Source organism: Rissa tridactyla, chromosome 1 (assembly GCF_028500815.1).
Source record: "Rissa tridactyla isolate bRisTri1 chromosome 1, bRisTri1.patW.cur.20221130, whole genome shotgun sequence".
Taxonomy (NCBI): domain Eukaryota; kingdom Metazoa; phylum Chordata; class Aves; order Charadriiformes; family Laridae; genus Rissa; species Rissa tridactyla.
Window position 1 is genome coordinate 215,062,996 of NC_071466.1, and position 21,657 is coordinate 215,084,652.

Here is a 21,657-nt window from a genome sequence, read left to right on the forward strand (position 1 = left end):
TCTGCAAAGCATTAAGCCAGGAGACATTTTACCCTGGTAAAAGCAAAGCCCCGTGGCAACCCAGATGTTCAGCCTGTTGCTGAAAGCCATTTCCTCAGCAGCTCCTGCTGCAGAGCTGCCCTTGCCAAGCACAGGCTGGATGTGCAGACATCTGCTATAGGGCTCAGCCGTCCCTCACTGCATGCCTGACCCATAGCCATGGGGCAACAACATGTGGCAAATTAATAGATTTTTTTTTTTTTAAACCATTATTATTATTATTTCTTTTAAGAGGGGGAACTTTCCAGCCAAGGGAAATCAGTGTCCGAAGCGACTTTACAAACGCCTGCTGAAGAAAAGCATCGGAAAGACTGATTCACCTAACTGCCCAAGCCACTTCCATCCTTTGCCAGGCTGCAAAGTGCCACCTCCTCCTCCGGCCTGGCTCTCCACAGCCCCGGTTCTGCGGATTCCTGCGACGCCTTAATTTAGAGTTACCTGGAGTTGCACAACTGGCAGGTTGTCAGTTTAGCTGTTGGGCGAGTTGAAAGAGCTGCCTCTCGAACTTCAGTATTGTATTATGATTCATGATTTGTTTTATGGTAAGACCAGGATGACCCGAGCTTTTGCTTTCATTTTTATTTTTTTTTTTATGCACAGAGGTTGGTTTTAAACCCTCAAGATGCTTTCTGAGCTTTGAAAAGAAGGGAAAACGCTTCAGAAGTTCCAGCGCTGATTTTCGCCCTCCCCTCCACCTGCCTCCTATCTCACCCCAAGCACAGCAGAGGGTGAACTAGTAAAGTGCAAACAGCTGGTGGTTTGTTCCCGCCCCCCAAATCCATTGCCCTAATCCCGCCTTCCCCCCCCACCTCCCCCCGGGAAAAAAAATAAAATTAATAAGTCTCAGAGCAAGGTGCCACACACCCTGAAAATCCCAGCTGAGCTGGTACCCGGCTGCCGAGGTTAGCAACCTCTCGTCCCTTTTAATCCCAGGGCTGGAGGCGGGGAGGGAGGAGGGGAAGAGTGGAAATTGGGACACGCGTGTCTCCGCATCCCTCCGCTCCATGGGGCCGGGAGCTGCCGTGTGACGGTTACACCTTCCTCCAGCTCCCAGGGCTGGAAATGAGTCACGGGATGGGATGCGGACACCGGAATGATGCTGGAGGTGGAAAGGAGAGGAGGGGGAGGGATGCTGCATGGATATTATGGGAAAGAAGGAGGAGAGGGCGTTGCAAAGAGCCCCCCCGGGGTGCGCAGGAGGAGGAAGGGGGGGGGGGGGCTGCTTCCCACCCCATCCCACCCCACCGGGATGCTGCGGAGCCCGTACTCACAGCGGCGGGGCAGAGCCGGCCGGTTGTCATTGGGAAGCCAAATCTTCTGGATGCGGCTTTGCGTCAGCTCCATGGGCATTTTTAAAACAAAGGTCTTTTTGCGCTCCGCGTCCACCTTGGTGCGTGTGCGGGAGGGGCAGGGAGAAGAAAAAAAGAGGAAGGAGGGGGGAAAAAATATATAACAAAAAAGGTTTGGTATTTTTTGTAGTCGTCGCTTTGGGGGGTGGTTGGAACAAGCGGCTGTGGCGCTTTCGGACGCGTCTCGGAGTCTCGTTAAGGCTTTTACGGCGGAGGAGGGGGAGGAGGAAGAGGAGGGACGGGGCTTCAGGGCACAAAAGCCGGCAAGAACGGCGCAAAAACCGCCGCTGCGTGCTCGGAAGGAGGGAGGGCGAGCCCCGCCGCTAATTTCACTACTAAAAAATAAAAATATTAAAAAAAAATATATATATTAATAAAAAGAGGAGGAAAAAAAATATCAACGCGAAGCAGTCGAGGAAGGGCTGCTGCAGGGAAGCGGGGCTGCTGCTGGGGCGGCTGCTGCTGCTCCTCCTCTCCCTCTCGCTCCGCTCGCAATGAGCCGGCAGCGGCGGCGGACGCCTATTTCTAGCCCGGCAGGCCGGGGGAGGCGGGGGGGCGGCCGCTGCGCCGCCGCGGAGGAGGAGGAGGAGGAGGAGGAGGAGGGAGGGAGGGAGGGAGGAGGAGGAGGGAGGGTGCTCAGCAGGGCTCGCCCCGCTCTGCCGCCTGCCGCCGGCCCCCCGAACTGCAGCGGGGACAAAGGATGCGCCGCTCCGCCCGCCGAGCCTTTGTTCTCCTGCCGGGGTTGGGGACAGGGGAGACAAGGCGGAGAGGGGGGGACACACTTGGCAGGGGGTGTCCGCGGATGTGAGGGGGGTCGGGGGGCGGCGGAGGGCCGGGGTCTGCGCTCCGGCACGTCCCTCACGTCGCACATGGCCCGGGCCCGCACCGCCTCCCCCACCGGGGATGCTCCGGCTGCGGCTCCGCCTCCGCCCGCGGCCGCTCCGCCCTGCTCCGCGAGCGCGCAAAGGGACCGGGAGGGCCTCACACACACACACCCCGCACCCCTCCTCCTCCCTGCACTCCTCCGTCCCTCCCTCCCCGCAAAAAAGCGGCTCCTGTGGGGGTGGGAAGTGGCGGCAGCGCTGGGGATGCTCCCCGGGGAAGATTTGCTTTCAAATGGGCACGATCATATTATTTTGGTTTTATTTCTTTTTTTTATAGATACAAATTTTATTTAATTTATTCATTATTTTAAGATTTTCTATTATTATTCTTATTAATTATTAATAATAATAATCATCATCATCATCATCTGCATCAAAAGTCGCATGGCCAGCAGGTCGAGGGAGGTGATTCTGCCCCTCCACTCCGCTCTGGTGAGACCCCAGCCGGAGTACTGCATCCCGTTCTAGGACCCCCAACATAAGAAGGACATGGACCTGTTGGAACAAGTCCAGAGGAGGCCACGGAGATGCTCCAAGGGCTGGAGCACCTCTGCTGTAAGGACAGGCTGAGAGAGTTAGGGTTGTTCAGCCTGGAGAAGAGAAGGCTCTGGAGAGACCTTAGAGCCCCTTCCAGTACCTAAAGGGGCTACAGGAAAGATGGGGAGGGACTCTTGATCAGGGAGCGTAGAGATAGGATGAGGGGTAACAGTTTTAAACTGAAAAAGGGGAGATTTAGATTAGATATTGGGAAGAAATTGTTTACTGTGAGGGTGGTGAGACACTGGCCCACGTTGCCCAGGGAAGTTGTGGATGCCCCATCCCTGGAGGTGTTCAAGGCCAGGCTGGATGGGGCTTTGAGCAGCCTGGTCTAGTGGGAGGTGTCCCTGCCCAGGGCAGGGGGATTGGAACTAGATGATCTTTAAGGTCCCTTCCAACCCAAACCAATCTATGATTCTATTATTGTTATTATTATTATTACTACTCCAACGGCCAGCTTCCTTCACCTTTCCACCTGTGAATGGCAGCCCAGCAATAATAAAAACCCGAAGAAATCCATGTTCGCATCACAAGAGGGATTGGGGACATCCAGGGGCCACCCAGAAAAAACGCTTCGGAGACAGCGAAGCCCTAAGGGTGCAGATGCTCACACACACACACACCCTGCAGCCCCAGCGATGGTGGGGGATCCCCCTTGGCACTGGGAAGGTCCTTTTGGCAGGATGCTGGGCAGCAAATATGCCACAGTGGTGAAATATGGAAATATATTACAGCTGGGAAGGGCTGTAGAGGTGGGAGCATCTGCTTTGATGGGGTTTAATAAAGCAAATTTTGCTTGAAAATTTAAAGCCCGATAAATAGCATCTCAGATACTTAAAGTGTTCAACAGGCTTTTTTTATTATATAGGGCAATTTCCTCCTCTAGAGGTAAAGGCTTAAATTTTTATAGCAGATCTGGAAAGAACATATTTTTGGCTATCTCCTTACATGGAGCCAAGATGGATGGAGTGAAAAATGCACAATCCTACCCTCTCCTACGCAGGAAAAAAATATTCACAGGCAAAAAAGAAAAAAAAAATAGCTACTATGAGTGAGCTGGAAAAGATCCAGAGATTTGGGGTGCGGGAAGGAAGGTGGGGGGGAGCAGCAAGCGCTCCAGCTGGCAAAGGTAGGGATGAGAGTCAGACACAACAGTGCTCCCTGGACCACTGTGCCCAAAATCCATCCACGGGAAAGGGCAGGAGGTTGGTTTTTTTTTTTCCAAAATCACAGACCTTTTCCCATGGAGGGCAACGAAAATTTGGTTCCCGGCTGAAATGCGAGTCATAAAAAGGAAGAAAATTCACATGATGTTACAGGATGAGGAGTCTGGGCATCCCCCTTCCTCCAGCAGCTCAGCTCTCTGCGGCTCTTCTCTTCAAAAATCACCACCCCCACAATATCGAAAGGAGCCCGAAAGCGAAACCCTGCCTGAATTAAAATCACAGTCACTTCAAATTAGATCCACCTAGTAATTCTTGGCTTAAAAACTCCTAAATAACTGGAGCGGAAAGCTTCAACTCCTAAATAAATGGCCTGGATTTCAAAGGCTGGAGCACCCAGCTGCTCCAAGCGAGGTCAGCTGGAAGAAGCATCATTACTATTTATAAGGCACTTTCACTGCGGGGAGAGGGTGGCAGGCAGGATGGCACTAGGTGCACCGAGAGGGTTTATTTTCCCCTCTTGAGTCGTGCTGTGTGAAAGCACAGCTCCCTATAAATAGAGCCTGGACGGGTAAATAAGCTGTTGCTCACAGCTGCTGTGAAGGGAGCCTGGGGGGTGCTTAGCTCAGCAGTTTTTCACGAAATCAAGTCACCGCCGAGGACAAATGCCGTCAGTAAGAGGTGCGTCGCCTTGCTGAGAGCCGCCGTGGGCACGGCGTGCCACAGGACGGGCAGCGATGCCATCCTGCATCCTCTGCTTCGCTGGGTGACAAAAAGTGCAGAGGGAGGAATAAATCACCCAGCGTTCGCCGCAGGTGCTGCCTTACCTACCCCACCGCAGGAACCTGCAGGGATTTAATAAATACAAGGGGACAGGGGTATAAATGTAATGCCAGGGCTCAAAATCTGGAGGTCCTGGTGGTAGATGGGGAAAAAAATGACCTTGAGCATCCGGGGGATGGAGGTGGCAGAGGGCTGGGAGAGGGGAGGGTAACGCAAAGTGAGCATTGGGACAACAAAAAGAGGGGAGTCTGGCTGAAAAGGGTGAAAAAAAACCATTTCTGTGAGAATGGGACACCCGTCTCTTATGGACTTTACAGGCTGCGAACTTCTCTGAAACACCAAGGCCAAAACCCTGCAATTCCCTCTTTGATTTCTCACTGAACTGACCTAGCAACCTGCCCCGAACAGTGGAATTAGGCTCTGGATACAACCCAAAAGTCACAGTCCTGGACTAAATTCCCCATCCCCTTTGGAAGAACCTACCGGTACCAAGGGACCCCCAGCCAGCCTCCCCTGGCACCCTTCCCCCGGCATCGAAATGCAGACAACGGCAGAGAATGCTCTGGCGAGCCCTAACTCTGACTAAGCCATGATTCATCCATTCATCCTATTTTTTCTTTTTTTTTTTTTTTTTTCTTTTTTTTTTCCCCACTCTAAAGGAAACTTGGAAGGAAAGGACAAGTCACGTTCATGCCTACGTTCGGTGCAACACGACCGTCTCCCGAGGAGGTGGCACGGAGGGGACAGGGTGCGGCGTGCGTGATGCCCGGTGGGATCTGAACCGTACGGTCCAGCCCTGCACCCAGCATCTCTTTACACGGTTAAAATTTGGGGACGGTGGTGGGGAGCTGTGCATCCATCACCATAAAGATGCAGCCATGTGTATGCTCGGTTAACGGCAGGGCAGCTTGACCTACAGCAATTTCCAGCACGGCCTCGGTTTACCAGCCTGGGACATGGGCACAAATAGTTCTCCCTGCCCTGGGAGGGAGGTTGCAAAAGCTGCCCAAATTCTTGTTAGTGCATTAACGGCACCCTCTTGCAACAGAGAAAATTATTCCTCTGGGCTGACCAAGGGGTGTTTATACACTTATTTGGGAAAAAAACCACAAAAACAGAAACAAAACCCCCAACACTAAACTTTGCACTTCTGAAAAAAAGAATCAGTGGGATCCTGGAGAAGAAAAGAAAATCGTCTGCAGTGCTTTAGGGGAATCGAGGGCTTTCAAAAATAACAGGGAGGAATCCAAGCAGTTGCCCCATCCTCTCGCCAGCTGAGCTGGTTTTGTTGCTGATGGCACTTTCTTTGCGGGGGCTTGGAAGTTCACAAAAGCTGCTGAGGGTCAGGGCTGTGGGTGGGGAGGGTTTTGCAAAGGCTGATAAAAAAATGTTTGGGTTTGGAGAGGCAGCTGGAGTTCACGGTCCTTTTGTGTCTGCACATTACAATCTGCACATTACAATCGCCTCCCTCCCCCTGGGCCCTCGCAGGTATTTCAATTACAAGAATAAATAAACGAGGAGCAAAGTGCATGCTGTACCTGTGTTATGGGGATATCGCCGCTCCCTCTTCTCCTCTCACCCTCTCCCTCATGCTGCCCAGGTCCCGCTGCCCCAGGGATCGCGATAAGCTCCCACATCAGCCCCTTTAGCCCATCGGGGCGTTTTTGCCATAGAAAAGAGCTTTTTCTCTCCCCTCCCCTTAATGCGATAGTTTTCGCTTCCTCATTTCTTGCCTTTCACCCCCCCCTCCGTGCCCTCGCAGTCACACGTTGCCTTTCCTCCTCAGCGAGATGAAGTCTGTGGCATCAACCCCGCTGCTGGCCAAAGAGGAAGAGAAATCAGGCAAAATTGCCTCTTCACGACATTATTTCGAGGCAAGGCTTCCTGCAGTGATTACGGGATGCCGCTCGGCACGTGTCTCGCAGTCCCCTGCCCCGAAATCAGAGGAGAGGTTCCGATGGACACCTCTCAGGTCCCCAACTGGGAGGGCTGAACCCTGCCCGGGGTGCGGGATCAGGGCAAGGCAGGGAACATCGCATGCTCGGGGCTGCCCCTCAAGCCATCCCTCAAACGCTGGAAAAACACACCCGTTCCTCTTTCTGGGGACAAGCTGTCCAGGTTCTGCGACTATTGCACACTGTAACTGGACCCGATGTGCTCCCGAAACGGCTCCCTTCCCCGATCGTAAGAAATTCAGCTAGTCGCTGACAACAGCTGAGCACTGAAATACCAGCGGAGCGAGCACTCGGGGCTGCCGCACCCATGCCTTTGGGTGCAGCTTTTCTTAAATATATCTGCAAGCGGAGAAGGGGAAAATTCAATGGGGTTCAGTGTCCGGCGTTGAGAAACAAGTGCTGAGACCGTGAGGGGGAAATCCCTGCCCAGGCACGGGGCATGGCTCAGCCACGCTGTATCAGCCCCAGTCATACTCCGTGCCGGCAGCTGATATTGCCTTTCCTGGCAGCCCAGAGGCAGGAAAAGCCATGAATGAGTTGCAGAAATGCACGGGGATGCTTTTCCCAACACTCAAGTGACAAAAGCCAGCTCTCGTGCACATTATATCAACTCGCGGTAAAAAAAATACTGATAATTTCACTGTCCAGCAGCAAAAAAAGAGGCTCCCTATAGTTTTCTTTAAGTTCTTTCAGCCTTATTCAATCAACCATCCGTGCAGAGAGCTTGGGTTAAAGGTAGATAGGAAAGGAATTTTTGAGTTCAAGATAAATAGGAAAGGAACTTGGAGAGCTGCAAACACATTGCCTGGCCGTGATGAATATGAGGAAGAAGGAAGGATGAGAACCTGGATTTAATCTCGATTCCCCCAGTTAGAAGCAAAATCACGCAAGGATCCCTCCATCATCCCCAGAGAGAGGTGGGTGCCCCCAACTGCGCTCAGGTCTTGGAGGATCCCTGGGAAGACCCAGTAAAGCTCAAGGCCAGAGATGGGGAGGTGTAAGATGGATGTCCGGTAGCGAGGACTGATGACCCCAAAGGAGCCCCCCAGACCAATGTTCTTATTTAAAATCCCAGGAAAGGAGTTTAATCTGTAGTTTTTTTAAGAATTACATTCTGTAATTCTCAAAAAAAAATTTGGAAATAATGTTCTGAACCTACAACATCCATTGGAAGAGGGACGTTTCTCAACGCTGGCAGGTCTGCTCAGAAACAGGTCCAGGAGGATTGAGCAATGTCTTGTAAAAGTTCCTGACCTTACAAGGCTGGTGCAAAACAAAACTCACCCCATAAATGGGCTAAATCCTAAAGATAATTGACTCCACAGGTTGCGGAGACAAATATGGGTTTTTAAAAGTGGTCACAGGGTAATTAGATAGCAAGAGGCTGGGGATATTCCAGTCTCAGGAATATGATACTAGTTCTCCTCAAAACGAAATCTGGCTGCAAAATTTCGGGCTTGGTCCCAACAGAAAGGGTCGAAGGGTATGGATCACTTAGCCAAAACTCAGGTTTTGGCACTGTTAAGTGACTCCGAGAAAGCAATATTCACAGGAGCCTGACATTGGGTTGTGCTTCCTACTCCCAGCTACTTTTAGTTACATCGAAGGAACACCCCCCCGCTTGCTCTGTGTTTTTAGGGTGCGAAAATCCCCACTGAAAGTCTTGGAATTTGATTTTAGGGTATAAATCCACACCTCATCCCTAAACAAGACGCCACAACCACCTGCGACAAGGCACCGATCCAGCATGAAAATCCTGCCAGTTTGAAGGCAAAGTGTGTTTACAGGGTTACTCTGTCCCAGCTGCCAGATCAGATATTACCCATCCTGCTGCTGCCAGCGTAAACCTGGCATATGTTACCATAGTGCCTTCTCCAGATAAATCAGCAGAAACACAGCCATGCGATCACACCTGGTCCAGACCTAATTTGCACTGGAAAGCGATGCAGCGAGTCGGAATCCAGCAGGAAGAAGCTAAAATCCCAGCCCTCCTCTGAGCGCAGATTGTTCTAGGAGTCCTTTCCATGGGGGTGCCCAGCAGTTGAGGTTGGTTGTGTCTATGAGGAGCCAAATTCCCAGTTCTGCATTCCCAGAGTGCTGCATCCCATTGCATTTGGGATGCAGCTCTCCTGCCTACAGGGCCCCCATGATGGATGCCCCCAAAGGATGAGCTTATCCAACCCATTTAAGGGGGAAGATGGTCACCCTCCGGAAATCACAGCCTGTCATTATCTCGTGTACTTTGCTATTGAGCTATTTCCTAATGTCTTATTAACACCCACCTTTCATTAAGGGCCTGGATCGTTATCTCATCATTGCAGGTTATTAAATCAAACAATGGCAAAGGCTGCGGCCTTTAATTCTGAGGCTGACTCACCTTATGATGTAACAAACCCAGGCCAGTGACAACCTCAGCATTGCCATGGTGACCAAGAGGCTTCTAAAGAGGCAATGATGCCAGGAAGCCAAATACCCAGGAGATGCCGGGGAATCTCTTCAAAGTAATGCAAGAAGCTACAACACAAAGCTCTCGGGAAGAAAGCCTGGTGGTTTGTATTCCTGCCGAACAAGGAGGAGGTGCTTGTAGGCAGCAGCTTGTGCCAGATTAATCATAGACTAGGAAAAAGGATAATTTTTTTATCCCTGCTATCAACCCTGCTAACAGCAGTACAGCTCCTGTTGTGACTGCCTCCATCCACAGCAAAGCTGTGGGCAGTATTTGGGAAGAATTTATGTCACTTTGGGTGTCTGCAAGGAACTGGTCACCTTTGACTGCTTCTACCATGGGCAATCTCAGAGCAATTCACTTGCCCTGCTGTGGATATTGATTATAAACCAGGATGAGATATGTTCTGGAGGTATTTGTAGCTTGTGAGCACAGAGGGAAACCTCAGTTCTGTCTATGTCCAAAGACATTCAATGAACATCTCAGTGTGCTCCAGCACAAGGTGACCCAAAACACAGTTCCTTGTTCAATCCAGAGTCCCGTGTAGGGAGGAAGAGTAAAGCTTTGATGAGGAGATGCATTTCGAAATCGCGTACGTGCTGAGGATCTTTCCACCCACACCCTTGTGAGCACATCTGCGTATCGACAACCTGCTCATCTCTGCTTCCTCGCAGGGCTGGGATGCTATGAGCAATGGCAGGTGATGGCTGCCCAACAGTGTCCTGCACACCTCAACTCTGGCCAAGAGGAACCACTTTTGGGACCAACACCACTTCTTGGGTTGAGCTGTTCCCTGGATCAGCCTCCCCAAGGGTCCACCTCCCCATTAAACTGCTGGAAACCGCAAGGCATCAAGAGATGAGGTCTAAGTGTCCCACTTCTCCAGACTCTTGCCATCTGCTTTTAAACCTGAGACATGCAGGGACTGCTTTTAGGAAGTCTGTGAAACACAACTAAGAGGGAAAATGTATGGTCAATTAGTTGAAATTTAGAATAGGAAAGCTCACAACTTCACTGAAAAATGCCCAAGGAACAACAAGCTGAAAAACCATCATGAGATGGCAAAGATTTCTGAATTCTCTGCACCAGGAACAAAAACAATAGAGAGATGAAAGACTGATTGAGGCTCTGCCCTTCACACAGGAGACATCTCAAGGAGATGTCCTCAGGGAAGGTTTTTTTTCAGCTGCAGAACTCAGTCTGAGTCTCCACATCTCTTGCTGGAGCTCTCTACAGCCAAAGCCTCCCCCAGGTAACCTTTCAGATCTCCAATTTTCTAACAACTCTCCTAACCAGTTTCTGGAGCCAAATCACTGGAATCAGATCACACAGATTGCTGGAATGCAGAAGGTAAATAACCAGATTTCCTTATCAGGGTTTTCTTAAGATTTTTCTGCTTATAGGGCAAATATTTCCATTTATTTAATTCCTAGCAGATGTTTTTAATTTGTGCATTTCATTTAATCTTTTCCGTGTCATGGAGACCTGACTGGGAGAAAAAAAGAAAGGCTAAAAATTGTCCAAAAATATCTACAGAATTTGTTTCTTCCTTCCCCAATATTTTCCAATTAGACATGAAAAATATTAAGAGGAAATTTCTCTGGAATTTTGAGACAAGCTGAAACAATATGAGGATCTTGCTGCCAACATATTTTCTCAAACGCATTTACATTTTCCAACCCACAATGACAAGCTGTTAACAGCTCCTTGGAAAAAATAAAAAGAAAATTCAGCTGAATGTTTAGATTTCTGCCCCGAGTTTAACGTATAGTGGCAAACCGTCACTTGGGTGCCTGGCAGTTTGGTAGGGATTACGAGGGAAGATGCTGTGCTTCATAGCACTGGGGAGTGCCCCAGTTTCCTCCCAAAACAACTCCTGATATTTGAGCTGAGGGACAGAGCCATGAGTGGGTGGCACAGGTGGAAGCACACGTTGGCCATTGACCATGGAGTTGTCCCCACCAAATATGATGGAGAAGGGGGAAAACTACTTTTACTGCGTCTGCTTCAGTATTTCTGGCAACACCACTCATCAGGGAATCACAGCACAAACCCCGTGCCCCAAGTAGGGTTTTTCTTCACACTCCTTGAAAACCAAACTAATGACTCCAGGAGATGTGGGCTCAGACTACGTGTTCACCCCACCGTGCCCACGTGCTCCTCTGCACTGTGCCAGTGGGTCCGTGCTTCTCCGCTTCCATCTCCCTGGGCTGACGCCTGTGGTGACGGCGAGGTCAGAGTGAGGGTTTCACATTTCCCAGCCCGGCTGTTTACCCAACACTCAGGCTGAATTAAAACAACTGCTAGAGAGTAGCCTAAGTCAACAAGAGATCTGACGGCCACCCGACTCCCGGGCAGGCTCTCCTGCCAACTTCCCAATAAAGAAAGAGAGCTGGGCTCGGGCTCAAGGCATGACCTTCTTTCACTTCATGTTGTGCATTCATTGCCTGAGGTTGGCATCTCAGTGATGGGCACATCGTTCCCACTGCTGGGTGAAGCTGTTTGTGATGCCTCATGGGTCAGAAGGACATTTGGGTCTCCCAACCTGTGCATTGAGCCAACAGGAGATACAGTCTGCACCCGTGGAGGTTTGCATGGGCCCAGCCCAGAGCACTTCCCAAACCTGCCGGCTACACATAAACATGGTCTTTCTGCAGTTGTGGCTAATGGGGATCCCACGAGCATGGATTTGGGGTGAAGGCAAGGGTGATCAGAGGGTCAGAGTAGCTGCAGTCCCCCATATCTGCAGGACATATCAGGGAGTATAGTGATAGGATGAGGGGTAATGGTTTTAAACTGGAAGAGGAGAGATTTAGATTAGATATTAGGAAGAAATTCTTTACTGTGAGGGTGGTAAGACACTGGCCCAGTTGCCCAGAGAAGCTGTGGCTGCCCCATCCCTGGAGGTGTGCAAGGCCAGGTTAGACGGGGCTTTCAGCAGCCTGGTCTAGTGGGAGGTGTCCCTGCCCATGGCAGGGGGGTTGGAACTAGATGGTCTTTAAAGTCCCTTCCAGCTCTAACCGTTCCATGATTCTATGACATGCTCTGAGCACAGATTCATTGCGCGTCTGCTCCCCGGCCTGCCTTAGACACAGATGCTCATTCCAGAGCTGACCAGCTAAATCGCCTTGAAAACCCATCTCATACTGGGTCCAATCCAGCCCTCCACGCCTGGACAAGCACAGCTCCCTTGGACACGTGCAGGAATGCACGCAACCACCTCGATCCCTGGCAGCCTGCACTGCTGCTGCCTTCGGATGCTACTCAAAAATCTGGTCCTTTTGCATTCAGAGAGAGTCAGTCATCGACGGACTGGGGTGACTAAGGCTCAGCGCTGGCACATGCCAGCCTCATCCCACGTTGCCTTGTCCTGTCTTGTTTCCAGCCGGGCCGTTAGCCGCCAAGGCCACCCACCCCATCGCTGCAAGCATGGCATGGCAGGACAACCACCAACCCGAGCCAGAAAAGGCAACCACAGGTTTTCCAAAATTTGGACTGGTAAAGCCATACCCAAGAAAGACCTCTTCCCGCCCACATGTCTTCCCCTGGGAACTTGCCCGAATTGCTGCCATTGCAACAGCCATAAACCATTTAATGGTTTATTAAATTGCTCTCCTGTTTACAGTGCCAATGTGTTTGTCTTGGGTTAGTTTCTGAGCAGCTCAGCTGCACCCAAAACCTATGAAAAGGAAAAAAGGAGAGGGGAAACACAGCAGCAACCCAAAACAATTTCAAGTTTAAAAGGACCAAAGGCTTTGCTGACTGCATTCCCCCACGTGCATGTTCTTCACAGCTGCTGTGAGGTGGAAATCCATTCCCTGCCTTTGGCAAATCAACCTTGGAGAAACAAATAAACAGAAAAAATCACTGCTGGCAGGTGCCTCTTCTGTCTCAACTCGTCTTGCTCAGGTCGGTTCAACAACACAGAGATTTTGGTGGTGAAGCCACTTCCGAGTCCCTCTTCTCACCCCAAAGCCTTGTCCTCAGTTATGAACAGGATCCAGTGCTCCAGCTGGGAAATGGACCCAGGCTGGACAAAAGAGAAAAACAACCCCTTTTTTTCTTTGATATTTTTTATTTTTTTGCAAAGGGGGAGTTGTTGTGCAAGCGTGAATCCAACCCCGGAGCAGTGGTATTGTCACAAATTGGGGCAGCATCCCACGGTGCTGAGGATGGAGGGGCTTCATTGAGCTGCCCAAGCCCAAATCACAGCCTCAGCCATGTCCTACTGTTCCTGTTAGAAATCCCTTGCTAATTAGGAGGATTTCTAGGAAAATCAGTGAGCGCGAGGAAAAAACAAGTCAAAACGTCAAATTTCTGTCCAGGGCATGCTAGAATCTCCTCTTGGTGTCAAGGTGGGATGTTCACCTGGGTCATATCTAGGACGAAGGGACAAGTTTCCTCCAAATAAATTTATATTGGTGACTAAGGAGAGCTTTATGCGGGGTAACATGGCAGGGCCCGTCTGCGTTTTTAGAGTCAGAATAACTTGGTCTCCCAGGCACAGAAATCAGTGCCGTGGCTCCACTCCAGCCCCTGTCTTCAAGCCCACAAGCAAGACACGCGCAGTGCAACCCCCATCCTCCTGCTTATCTCCCATCACAAGCAGCCGGAGCATCCCGGCTCCGGAGAGACTGAAACTGGGAAGTTATATCCCTCCTTGGGGCTTGTGGCCAGATCTGGGTGTGGGGAGGCAGGACACCCAATTTTTCTCCCAGTACCACTGGGACAAAAACACTTCCCACCCTGGCGTGTTATCCCTCTTCTCCAGGCTCAGCTGTTCTCCAGGTTTCTTGGAAATAGCTGGAAAGCCCGTCATCCCCCCGGCACCGGCAATAGCTGCTCATGCTCCTTTCGCATGTCTCCGGAGGAGGTTGCAGCTGCTGGGAGGGGACGGTGGCAATGCTGGGTGACGGCAAGGTCAGGAAGGCAGAGCTCGGCGGCGTTTTCTCCCTGCGTGCATGTGAACGGGGCATGCACAGCCCATGCGGCTGCCCGGGGCCGGCACGTGCTCCGGGAGCCCTGCGTCCCTGACATCCCTCTCGGGCTCCCGCCGGCGGCCGCATGCCAGCAGCCAAAAAATAATAAACAAATCCGTAAACAAGTTCACCTCCCTGCCCTGCAAAAGGCTCTCCCTGCGTCAGGTTGGACAAACAAACTCCAGAGCTGACTGCCAAGGCGCCAGGGAGGGGAATAAATCAGGTTGTCTGAAAGGTTGCAGCCATTTAACACCAGCCCTGCCGCGTCCCCGCCCAAACGCCGGCTGCCGGGCCCACCAGGAGAGCCCAAAGTGTGGCTGGGGCTGCGCAAGAACATGATAGAACCTCCTTTTCCCAGTGGATTTATCATCACCCCTTCCCAAGCCCCAAAGATGCATCATTTCTCCCCAAGCCATTTCATAGAGAGATAATTTGTCCTTCTCAGCCAGGTGGGGACCCTGTCCTCAAAAAACCTATTCCAGGGCTGAGCAAAGCATTCCCCAATTTGCAGCTCAGGTCCCTCCAGGTGGGGTTTTAACACCCTGCTTCTACCTACATGGGTTGATTTTGAAGCTCCGTGTTACACTGCAGTAAGGTCTGGACCATTGATGCCCACCAAAAGGTACCAACACGGGGGACACACTGCAGGATGCTCCGGCACGGCCGGGTTTGATGCAGAGAGCGCTGGATCTGCAGATAAAAGCAGCTGAAGCCACAATCCCTGCGGCCTCCAGCCTATCGCTGCCCCCTCCCGTGCCTCAGTTTCCCCTGCCTCAAGTGATGAAGCTGTAAATCATCCAACGAGGACTGAAGGACTCAGTGAGGGGGAATAAAAAAATCTCAGCAGCCCACTATGAACAAACAGCATGATGCCCCTGGAGAAAAAATTAATAATAATGAAAAACCAAAAGGAAAGCCCAATTCCAGGGTGTTTTAGAAGGAGGGAGTTACAGAAAATGCAGGAGGTTGGGTTTTCTAGCCCAGATGGTGCTGGTTCCTCATCACCAGGGAAGGGCACGTCTCACTCCAGGCCCTGTGCTTTTGGGAAGAGGTTTAATCTGAGACGGGGTGGGCAACGCCAAGGAGATGTTTCCAGAATGGGATATATGGGAACACAGAAAATGAGAACAATTTTGTGCTCCGGGAAGGAGAAACCTGGGGTGGAAAACATGGGAACAGCTTTCAGTCTGAAGAAAGGATGTTATAAAGAAAATTATAACTGTCCTCAATAGCATGGAAGGTTTAAGGTAGATATAGAAAAAGCTGCCAGGTATTAGGGAAAGCCTGTCTTTGGAGGACAAGGAATCCCCCAGGGGAATGCACAAGGGAAATCTGAGGCTGCTTGTGTAGGTTTGATCTTGACTCCCCACCAGGACCTGTCCCCCATCCCCTCTTTTATTTCAGCCTTAAAATGTGTCTATGCAGGGGAGGAAAAAAGCGGGGTGCCCTGCAGAGACGTGGGTGCCTGCGTGTGCGTGTGTGCACGCACGCACCAGGCAAACAGGGGTCACGCCTCGCTGGCGGCTGGTTTTGAAATCCTCCCACGTTCCTCCATGAAAAACCCGTGGTCATCTGATTTAAAGCCTTTGGAGTCGCTCCGTGCAGAGATGAATTTCTCCATCGTTGAGGGCGTGTTAGGGAAGGGTTCGGCGTGCCAGCCACCCTGTCGGCACGGGCTCCTGATGGCAAGAGGAACATCAGAGGTGGTGGGATGCCAGGTGGAGAAGTGGCCCGGGGAGTCTTGGTGGTGTGATCTGAGCACTGGGGTGAAGCTCAAGCCCATGCTGAGATGTCTACAGAGATGCTGGACCCTTCTTCATGGTCCAAGTCCAGCAAAGCCCAGCCAGATGGACTTTTCCTATGTAACATGGCCACCAAGCATGGTCTTCAGCTGGCAGCATAGATAGAAAGCACCAGGGTCGTGCCAATGCCTGTTCACCATGTAAATACAGCAAAGCAGAGTCCTCCTCCATCCATGCAGGAGGGAGGCAGGACACCAAAAGGAGGGGTTTTGCAGCATCCCAAGTTGCTTGGTGGGTTGCTGGCCCTGGGAAGGCAGGTTACAGGCATGTGTGCCCGCTCCCAGGTTTGGAGATGAGGAGATGCTATCAGCGACTGCATCTTTACGTGGTTTCAATTCACAGACTCAGGAAGTCTGAGAAGCTGTAACAACTCACCTCTTCCCACTGGCTGGTGTCTGTGGAGTGACGGGGTGCAGAGTGGGTCCTCAAAACCACCACTGGAGCTTACACTCCCCCATAGCAGCACGTATCCCTTCACAAGCCTCATACCCCAGCTTCAAGTTGGGTGGTGGTCCCACCTCTGGCTGATGGCAGCGAAGGACATCCCACCTCCCCACCACAGCCTGCTACATCCTTTTCTGTAGCAACACCACGAGACGTGGTGGGCTTTGCTGCTTGGTTGTGCACAACCCCATGAGCACCATCAAGAACAGGATTGTTAGGCACGGCGGCTCCTTAAACCCATTAAAAATTCTGCATGAGTGGTCGTAAACACCGCAGAAAGCATAATGTCAAAGAGGCAGTGGAGAGATCATGTTCACCAAGTACTTTCTTGGAGCTGCAGGGAGCAGGGACGTGCTGGGACGGGTGTGATGAGGGGACAGACACCTGCTCCTTTGGGTCATTTACTCATGTTTCACTCAAGAGGCCGGTAAGAGGAAAGGGAAAGAGATGAAACCAAGAGCCAGAAGGAAACTACCCTGGCAAGAAACACTGGCCAGGGTGCAAAGCAGGACACGAGGGGGGTTTCCAGCCTTCCAGGAAAGGTTTTCATTGAAAACAAGGCGATGGTTTGACTCAGGCACGGGCTGGTGAATCAGAAGAGCTCAGTCCAGCTCTGCTGCGTGTTTCCTCCCTGCCCTTTGAGCAGACGGCTGCGAGCAGACACCCACACTGTCACTGTCACTGGGACAGCCCCCACAGGGCGCTGCAGCAGGCAGGACCCCCCCCCCCCAAGCAGCTCCCGATTCCCTACTTCGCTTCTCTCCATCAGATGCATCCTCATCAGTGCTCATAAATCCTTCCTGGTGCTTTGACGGGAAGCGCTGGAGGAAAGGTTTCCCAAGACTGCCAGGAAAGCACGACATCGAGGAGCGACGGGTGACGTGACCAGCAAGCCCAGCAGCACGTGGATTTTGCAGGGTGTTGCCAGCAAGCCAGAAAGCCGCCCAAAGTGACAAACGTATCCCTTTTAAAAACCAAAAAAGATGCAGAAAGGCAAACCTCCTGTTTTGCTTTAGCTGTAATCACTCTGCAAAAGCGGAGAGTTTCCCATCAGAGGATGTTATAATCCGGCTGTCTGCAGGAGTTGTGATATCGAGGAAGTGCTCGATAGAGAAAGGGACACACAGCAGAAATAGTGACCCCGGGATGTGGCACTGCCCTGCCCTTTCCCTTCATGCTCACGTGCCAAAGGCGCCTCTGCTCCTGCTAACCAGAGCCTGCTTGAGCTCAGCAAGCAGAAATGAGACCAGAAGGTGTCACAACTTCTGCTAACAGAGTGGGAAAAGGCTAAAATAAAGAGCAGTATTGTTAGAGCGGCTGGGCTGTCTACCTGCTCCTCCCACCACACAGCTGGAAATTGCAGTCCTTGGTGACAGAAATCACCTCCGCAACATCATCCCCACCAGGGCATTTCTCCTGCCAAAATAACTCCTGTTACCACTTTCCCCGCTGTGTAATAACTTCTGCCACCTTTGGGTGGGAGCTGCTCGCAGGAGGTTGCTCTGATGGCCACTGGCCTCCAGGGGAGGGTGGACATTAGCAGGACTTTGTGCAGGTCTACCAACCCAGTGTCGTGGGATGCTGCAAATCTCCATGCAGACAAACCCCCCGTGGTGCCTTGGACATGGTGGTTGAGGGACATCCAACACAATGTATCTGCAGTGGGGTCAGTCGATGCGACACACAGCGAGGCCTCTTTGGAGAGCTGCTCTGTGCCTTGCAAGCATTCCGAGGGCTGCATTTGGGGGTTGCTGTTATAGAGTCTCCAAGGTCTCCAAACAACTTGGCTGAATGAGAGTGAACAGAACCTTGGGGAGGTAGTTGTGATGTGGGGAGGAAGGACCCTGGGAAGATCAGGGCAGGTTTTTCAAACCTGCTGCTCCCTGCTGCATGGTGGGTGCCCAGCTCCTCTAGCCCCTTGCTAGCCCTGAGGTCGTATTCATCTCAGCTGTGTGCTGCCAGCTTGGACCCGTGTCTGGCTCTCCTTGGGGTCAATGGCAATGGAGAGGCCACTAGGCCCATCCATTATCAAAGCACCCTCCTCCGGGCCTGCCTCTTTGTTGCCTCCTGGGGGAAGCTGGACATCTGGCTTAAGTTGTACACCTCACTCCAGAGGACTAAGGAAGGTAAGAGCCATCTCACCCCATGTGACACATGCAAGGATGCCCAACCAGATCACTCTCAGCCTGGGAACTGATGTTTAATCCAACTCGAGTGAAGTGACCACAAGGCACCGCTCGCTTTCCTACTGCCAGCCCAGCAGATGAAGGACAGAGCTCAGGTTTTGGCTGCAGACCCCTCGGGAGCTCCCTGACCCCTGTGCTTGTGCTTTTTCTAGCACCCCTCCTTCTTTTCTTGCCTCTGCAATCTGTGTCTGCTCTTCCAGATGCTGCACAGGATCCCAACACTGGTCCACCATACCCATAGCTCTTCTAATCTCCACCTTGCTATGAGTTCTTCTCATTTATCCTGCAAAGACAGTGTGCTCAGTTGTCTGCAGTCATCCAAGTTGTCTCTGCTTGGGATTGCCCTGGTGTTGCACGGCCATGGACAATGTCCATGTCAGCAGAGCCCCTTTGCGGGGACACAGCATCCACCATCACCTCTCCCAACCACAGCCTGTGTCCATTCCAGGCCCACCTCTGCCACCAGCACGATCTTCCTCAGTGGTCCCAGAGAAGACCATCAACAGACAAAATCAACACCAACCACAACAGGATCTGCCCCTTCATCAAGCAGGGTCCTGAGTCCTCTTTCTTTCCTGATTCAAGCCATGCATCACCACTCAGGATCACAGGAGCAGTAACGTCTCCTGATGAACCCAGCAGGTTCCCCCATCCAACAGCTCAAAGCCAGCCTATGCCTTTATATAAATCCATAAATAATATATTCATGGTGACACGTATTTTTTTTTCAGCTGGGTAGCACCTTGCACCGGGGATCTGTCATGCCCTTGCCAACTGTCTGATGGCTGTACCCACACCCTGGGGAACCAGTCGCTCCCAGCATCACGGGTTTGATCTCTGCTCGCTGGCTTTCAGTCTCATCTCCAGCTCCTTCTCAGCCAGCAACACCCCGAGGATTCCACTTGTCCTTTGACAAATGACAAATGTCTTGCTCCCTGCCAATATCCTGGCTGCTTATCACCTGCACGCTCCCAGGCTTCCTCGCGTCAGCCGCAGCAATTAAACCATATTTTTCAGGCGGGGCGAAGGGCATTTTAGGTGAAAGCTCCTGAAAACTTCCTGCCAGCAGAGCTGCAGCCACCGACAGGGCTTTGCCAGGGTGATGGCACCGCTTGGGGATCAGGACTTTCTCCAGCTCTCCCAGCTGATGTGGCGATGCTGTAAGGAATGAATTCCTGCCCTAAGCTCATTCCTTCTGGCTGTCCTTGAGCATCTCTGCTCAAAATACCTTCCTTTAATATCTGAAACTGCCAAATGCCTTGAGGTCGGCTAAATGGCAACTGTCGTACAGACATGAAGTGCAGATCCTGGGGCAACGCCGCTGGCTACAATGCCGGGGAGAAAGGAAACAGAATAGATCCAAGGCAATGAGGATTTAGCACAGACTTGTCAGGGAGACCCAGGAAAGCGATGCCAAACGTACAAGTGGTGAGAAGCTGGCAGAGCTAGGGGGGAATTTGCGTTTTCCTCCCCAGGATACTCCATTTCCACACACAGAGGTGCGCAAAGACAGCTCAGGGCCTCCAAAATGCACATCCCAAAGTCTCGGTGTGCCTCAAGCCACCCGGTATTTGCAGAGCAGCAGCCTTTAGGCAGAGCCTCCTCTTTGCACCCCAGATCCAGGTGGCAGTGAGCAAGCCCTTGGGTGAGTGCTGCTGCCAGAAGGTTCCCAAAGGAAAGGCTCAGCCCCCTTGCTGAGCTGGCTGGAGTCCCGGTTTTCCTCTGGGAGGATGGGCCAGGCATCCTGACTCCAACCAGGCTGAGGCCACCACCTTCAGCAAGTATTTTTAATGCATCAAGTTGAACTACAGGGAAAATACCTTCATGGACGACTCTCCTGCAAGCTAAGGATGTGCATAACTCACTCTGTGCAGCTTTTGAAGGGCAGCCAGAAGACCATGCTCTCTACAACTCTCCTGCCTGGTGGCTTATAGATGTGCCCATGGGAAGCCCAGGCAGCTCAGCTGCAGCCACCAAGCAGTGCTCTAGGCATGGCTGGTGACATGGTGTCCCACCAACCCAATGGAATGCTCTCAGCTGGGGTCACGTCTACACAGACTGCAGCCAGGCCTTACAGAGAACCTCTACAAGCATTGCCATGGCCAAACCCACACCGGCTGTTCTAGTCTAAGCGAGTCTTACAGTCTCCATCTGCAAGAAGGTCCTTGGGGGGGTCTCCAGCACGAATTGGGCAATGTGCACAAGTGATGGACAAAACACATCCACCCTGGCCTCTGTGCCGTGTTGGACCTTCCCAAGGTGGAGCTGCAAGTAGATGCAAGGAGCTGCTGGCAGCTTCTCTGGTATTTCAAGGTTGACCTCTAGAGGAAGTTTGTAGACGAGCTATGGCTGGGAGGGTGACACAACAGTTGCAGAACCAAATTGCCCATAGCAAGGTCCTTAGGACTTGCAGGTTAGCTGTGCCCCAGGTATCTAAGGGTGATGGCAAGCACAGCAGGTGCCCCAACAAATGGGTCCTCCCAGTTCAGGTGTGCTGGGCAGGGCTGCATAGAAATACATCCTCATTACTGGAAATCCACCACATGTCCCCCAGTGCTGGAGACCTGCCCATGGTTTTTGGCATTGGGATCCTGGCGGAGGCTGCAGTTGGGTCACGCGAGCTGCCCTCCAACATGGGAAGCTCCCCCCAGCTCTCTGTGCTCACCCCGACGGGCGCAGCCCCTTTAAAGGCTGACACACTCTGCTTTCCTCCAACCGCCCACCCCCCAGCATCTCTCCTTCTGCTCTAAACGAATCCATTTATCACCTAAAATTAAATCAAGACCTGAAGTCTGCTGCACTGTCAGGATGCGAGGGTGTGAACCACATCACGCTTCATTGAGCCTTAAAAGGCAACATAAATCTCTGCACCTGAGGTCCTCCGGGCTCCATGAACATCTCTGCGGGCAAACTGCCGCACACCCAAAACATCCCCCCATAGCAGGGAGAGGTGAGAAAATCAAATCCAACCCTTTCTCCCAAATTTTCATTCCCTCCCTGTTGCCCTTTCGTGCCATGCCAGCCTCAGTGCGTAACATCTCCGCAGCAGTAACCCTCTGCCCTTGCCCCAGCACCATCACCCCCCGGCAC

General features: G+C 51.9%; 1 protein-coding gene across 7 annotated transcripts in view; it reads right to left on the bottom strand.

The window, feature by feature from the left end:
- PFKFB3 (6-phosphofructo-2-kinase/fructose-2,6-biphosphatase 3) overlaps positions 1–21,657 on the bottom strand; it is a 43,077-nt gene that overhangs the window by 20,238 nt on the left and 1,182 nt on the right. For 2 of the 7 annotated variants that reach the window (XM_054208100.1, XM_054208088.1), the window contains exon 1: positions 904–1,261. The exons of 1 other annotated variant lie outside the window; for it this stretch is intronic. In XM_054208100.1, coding sequence (XP_054064075.1) covers positions 904–1,177 — 274 coding nt within the window. In that variant the 5' untranslated portion in view covers positions 1,178–1,261. Of the gene's footprint in view, positions 1–903; positions 1,262–1,310; positions 1,758–21,657 lie in introns of those variants that run through there. 4 more of the 7 variants (XM_054208116.1, XM_054208078.1, XM_054208125.1 and 1 more) reach the window with 4 other exon arrangements.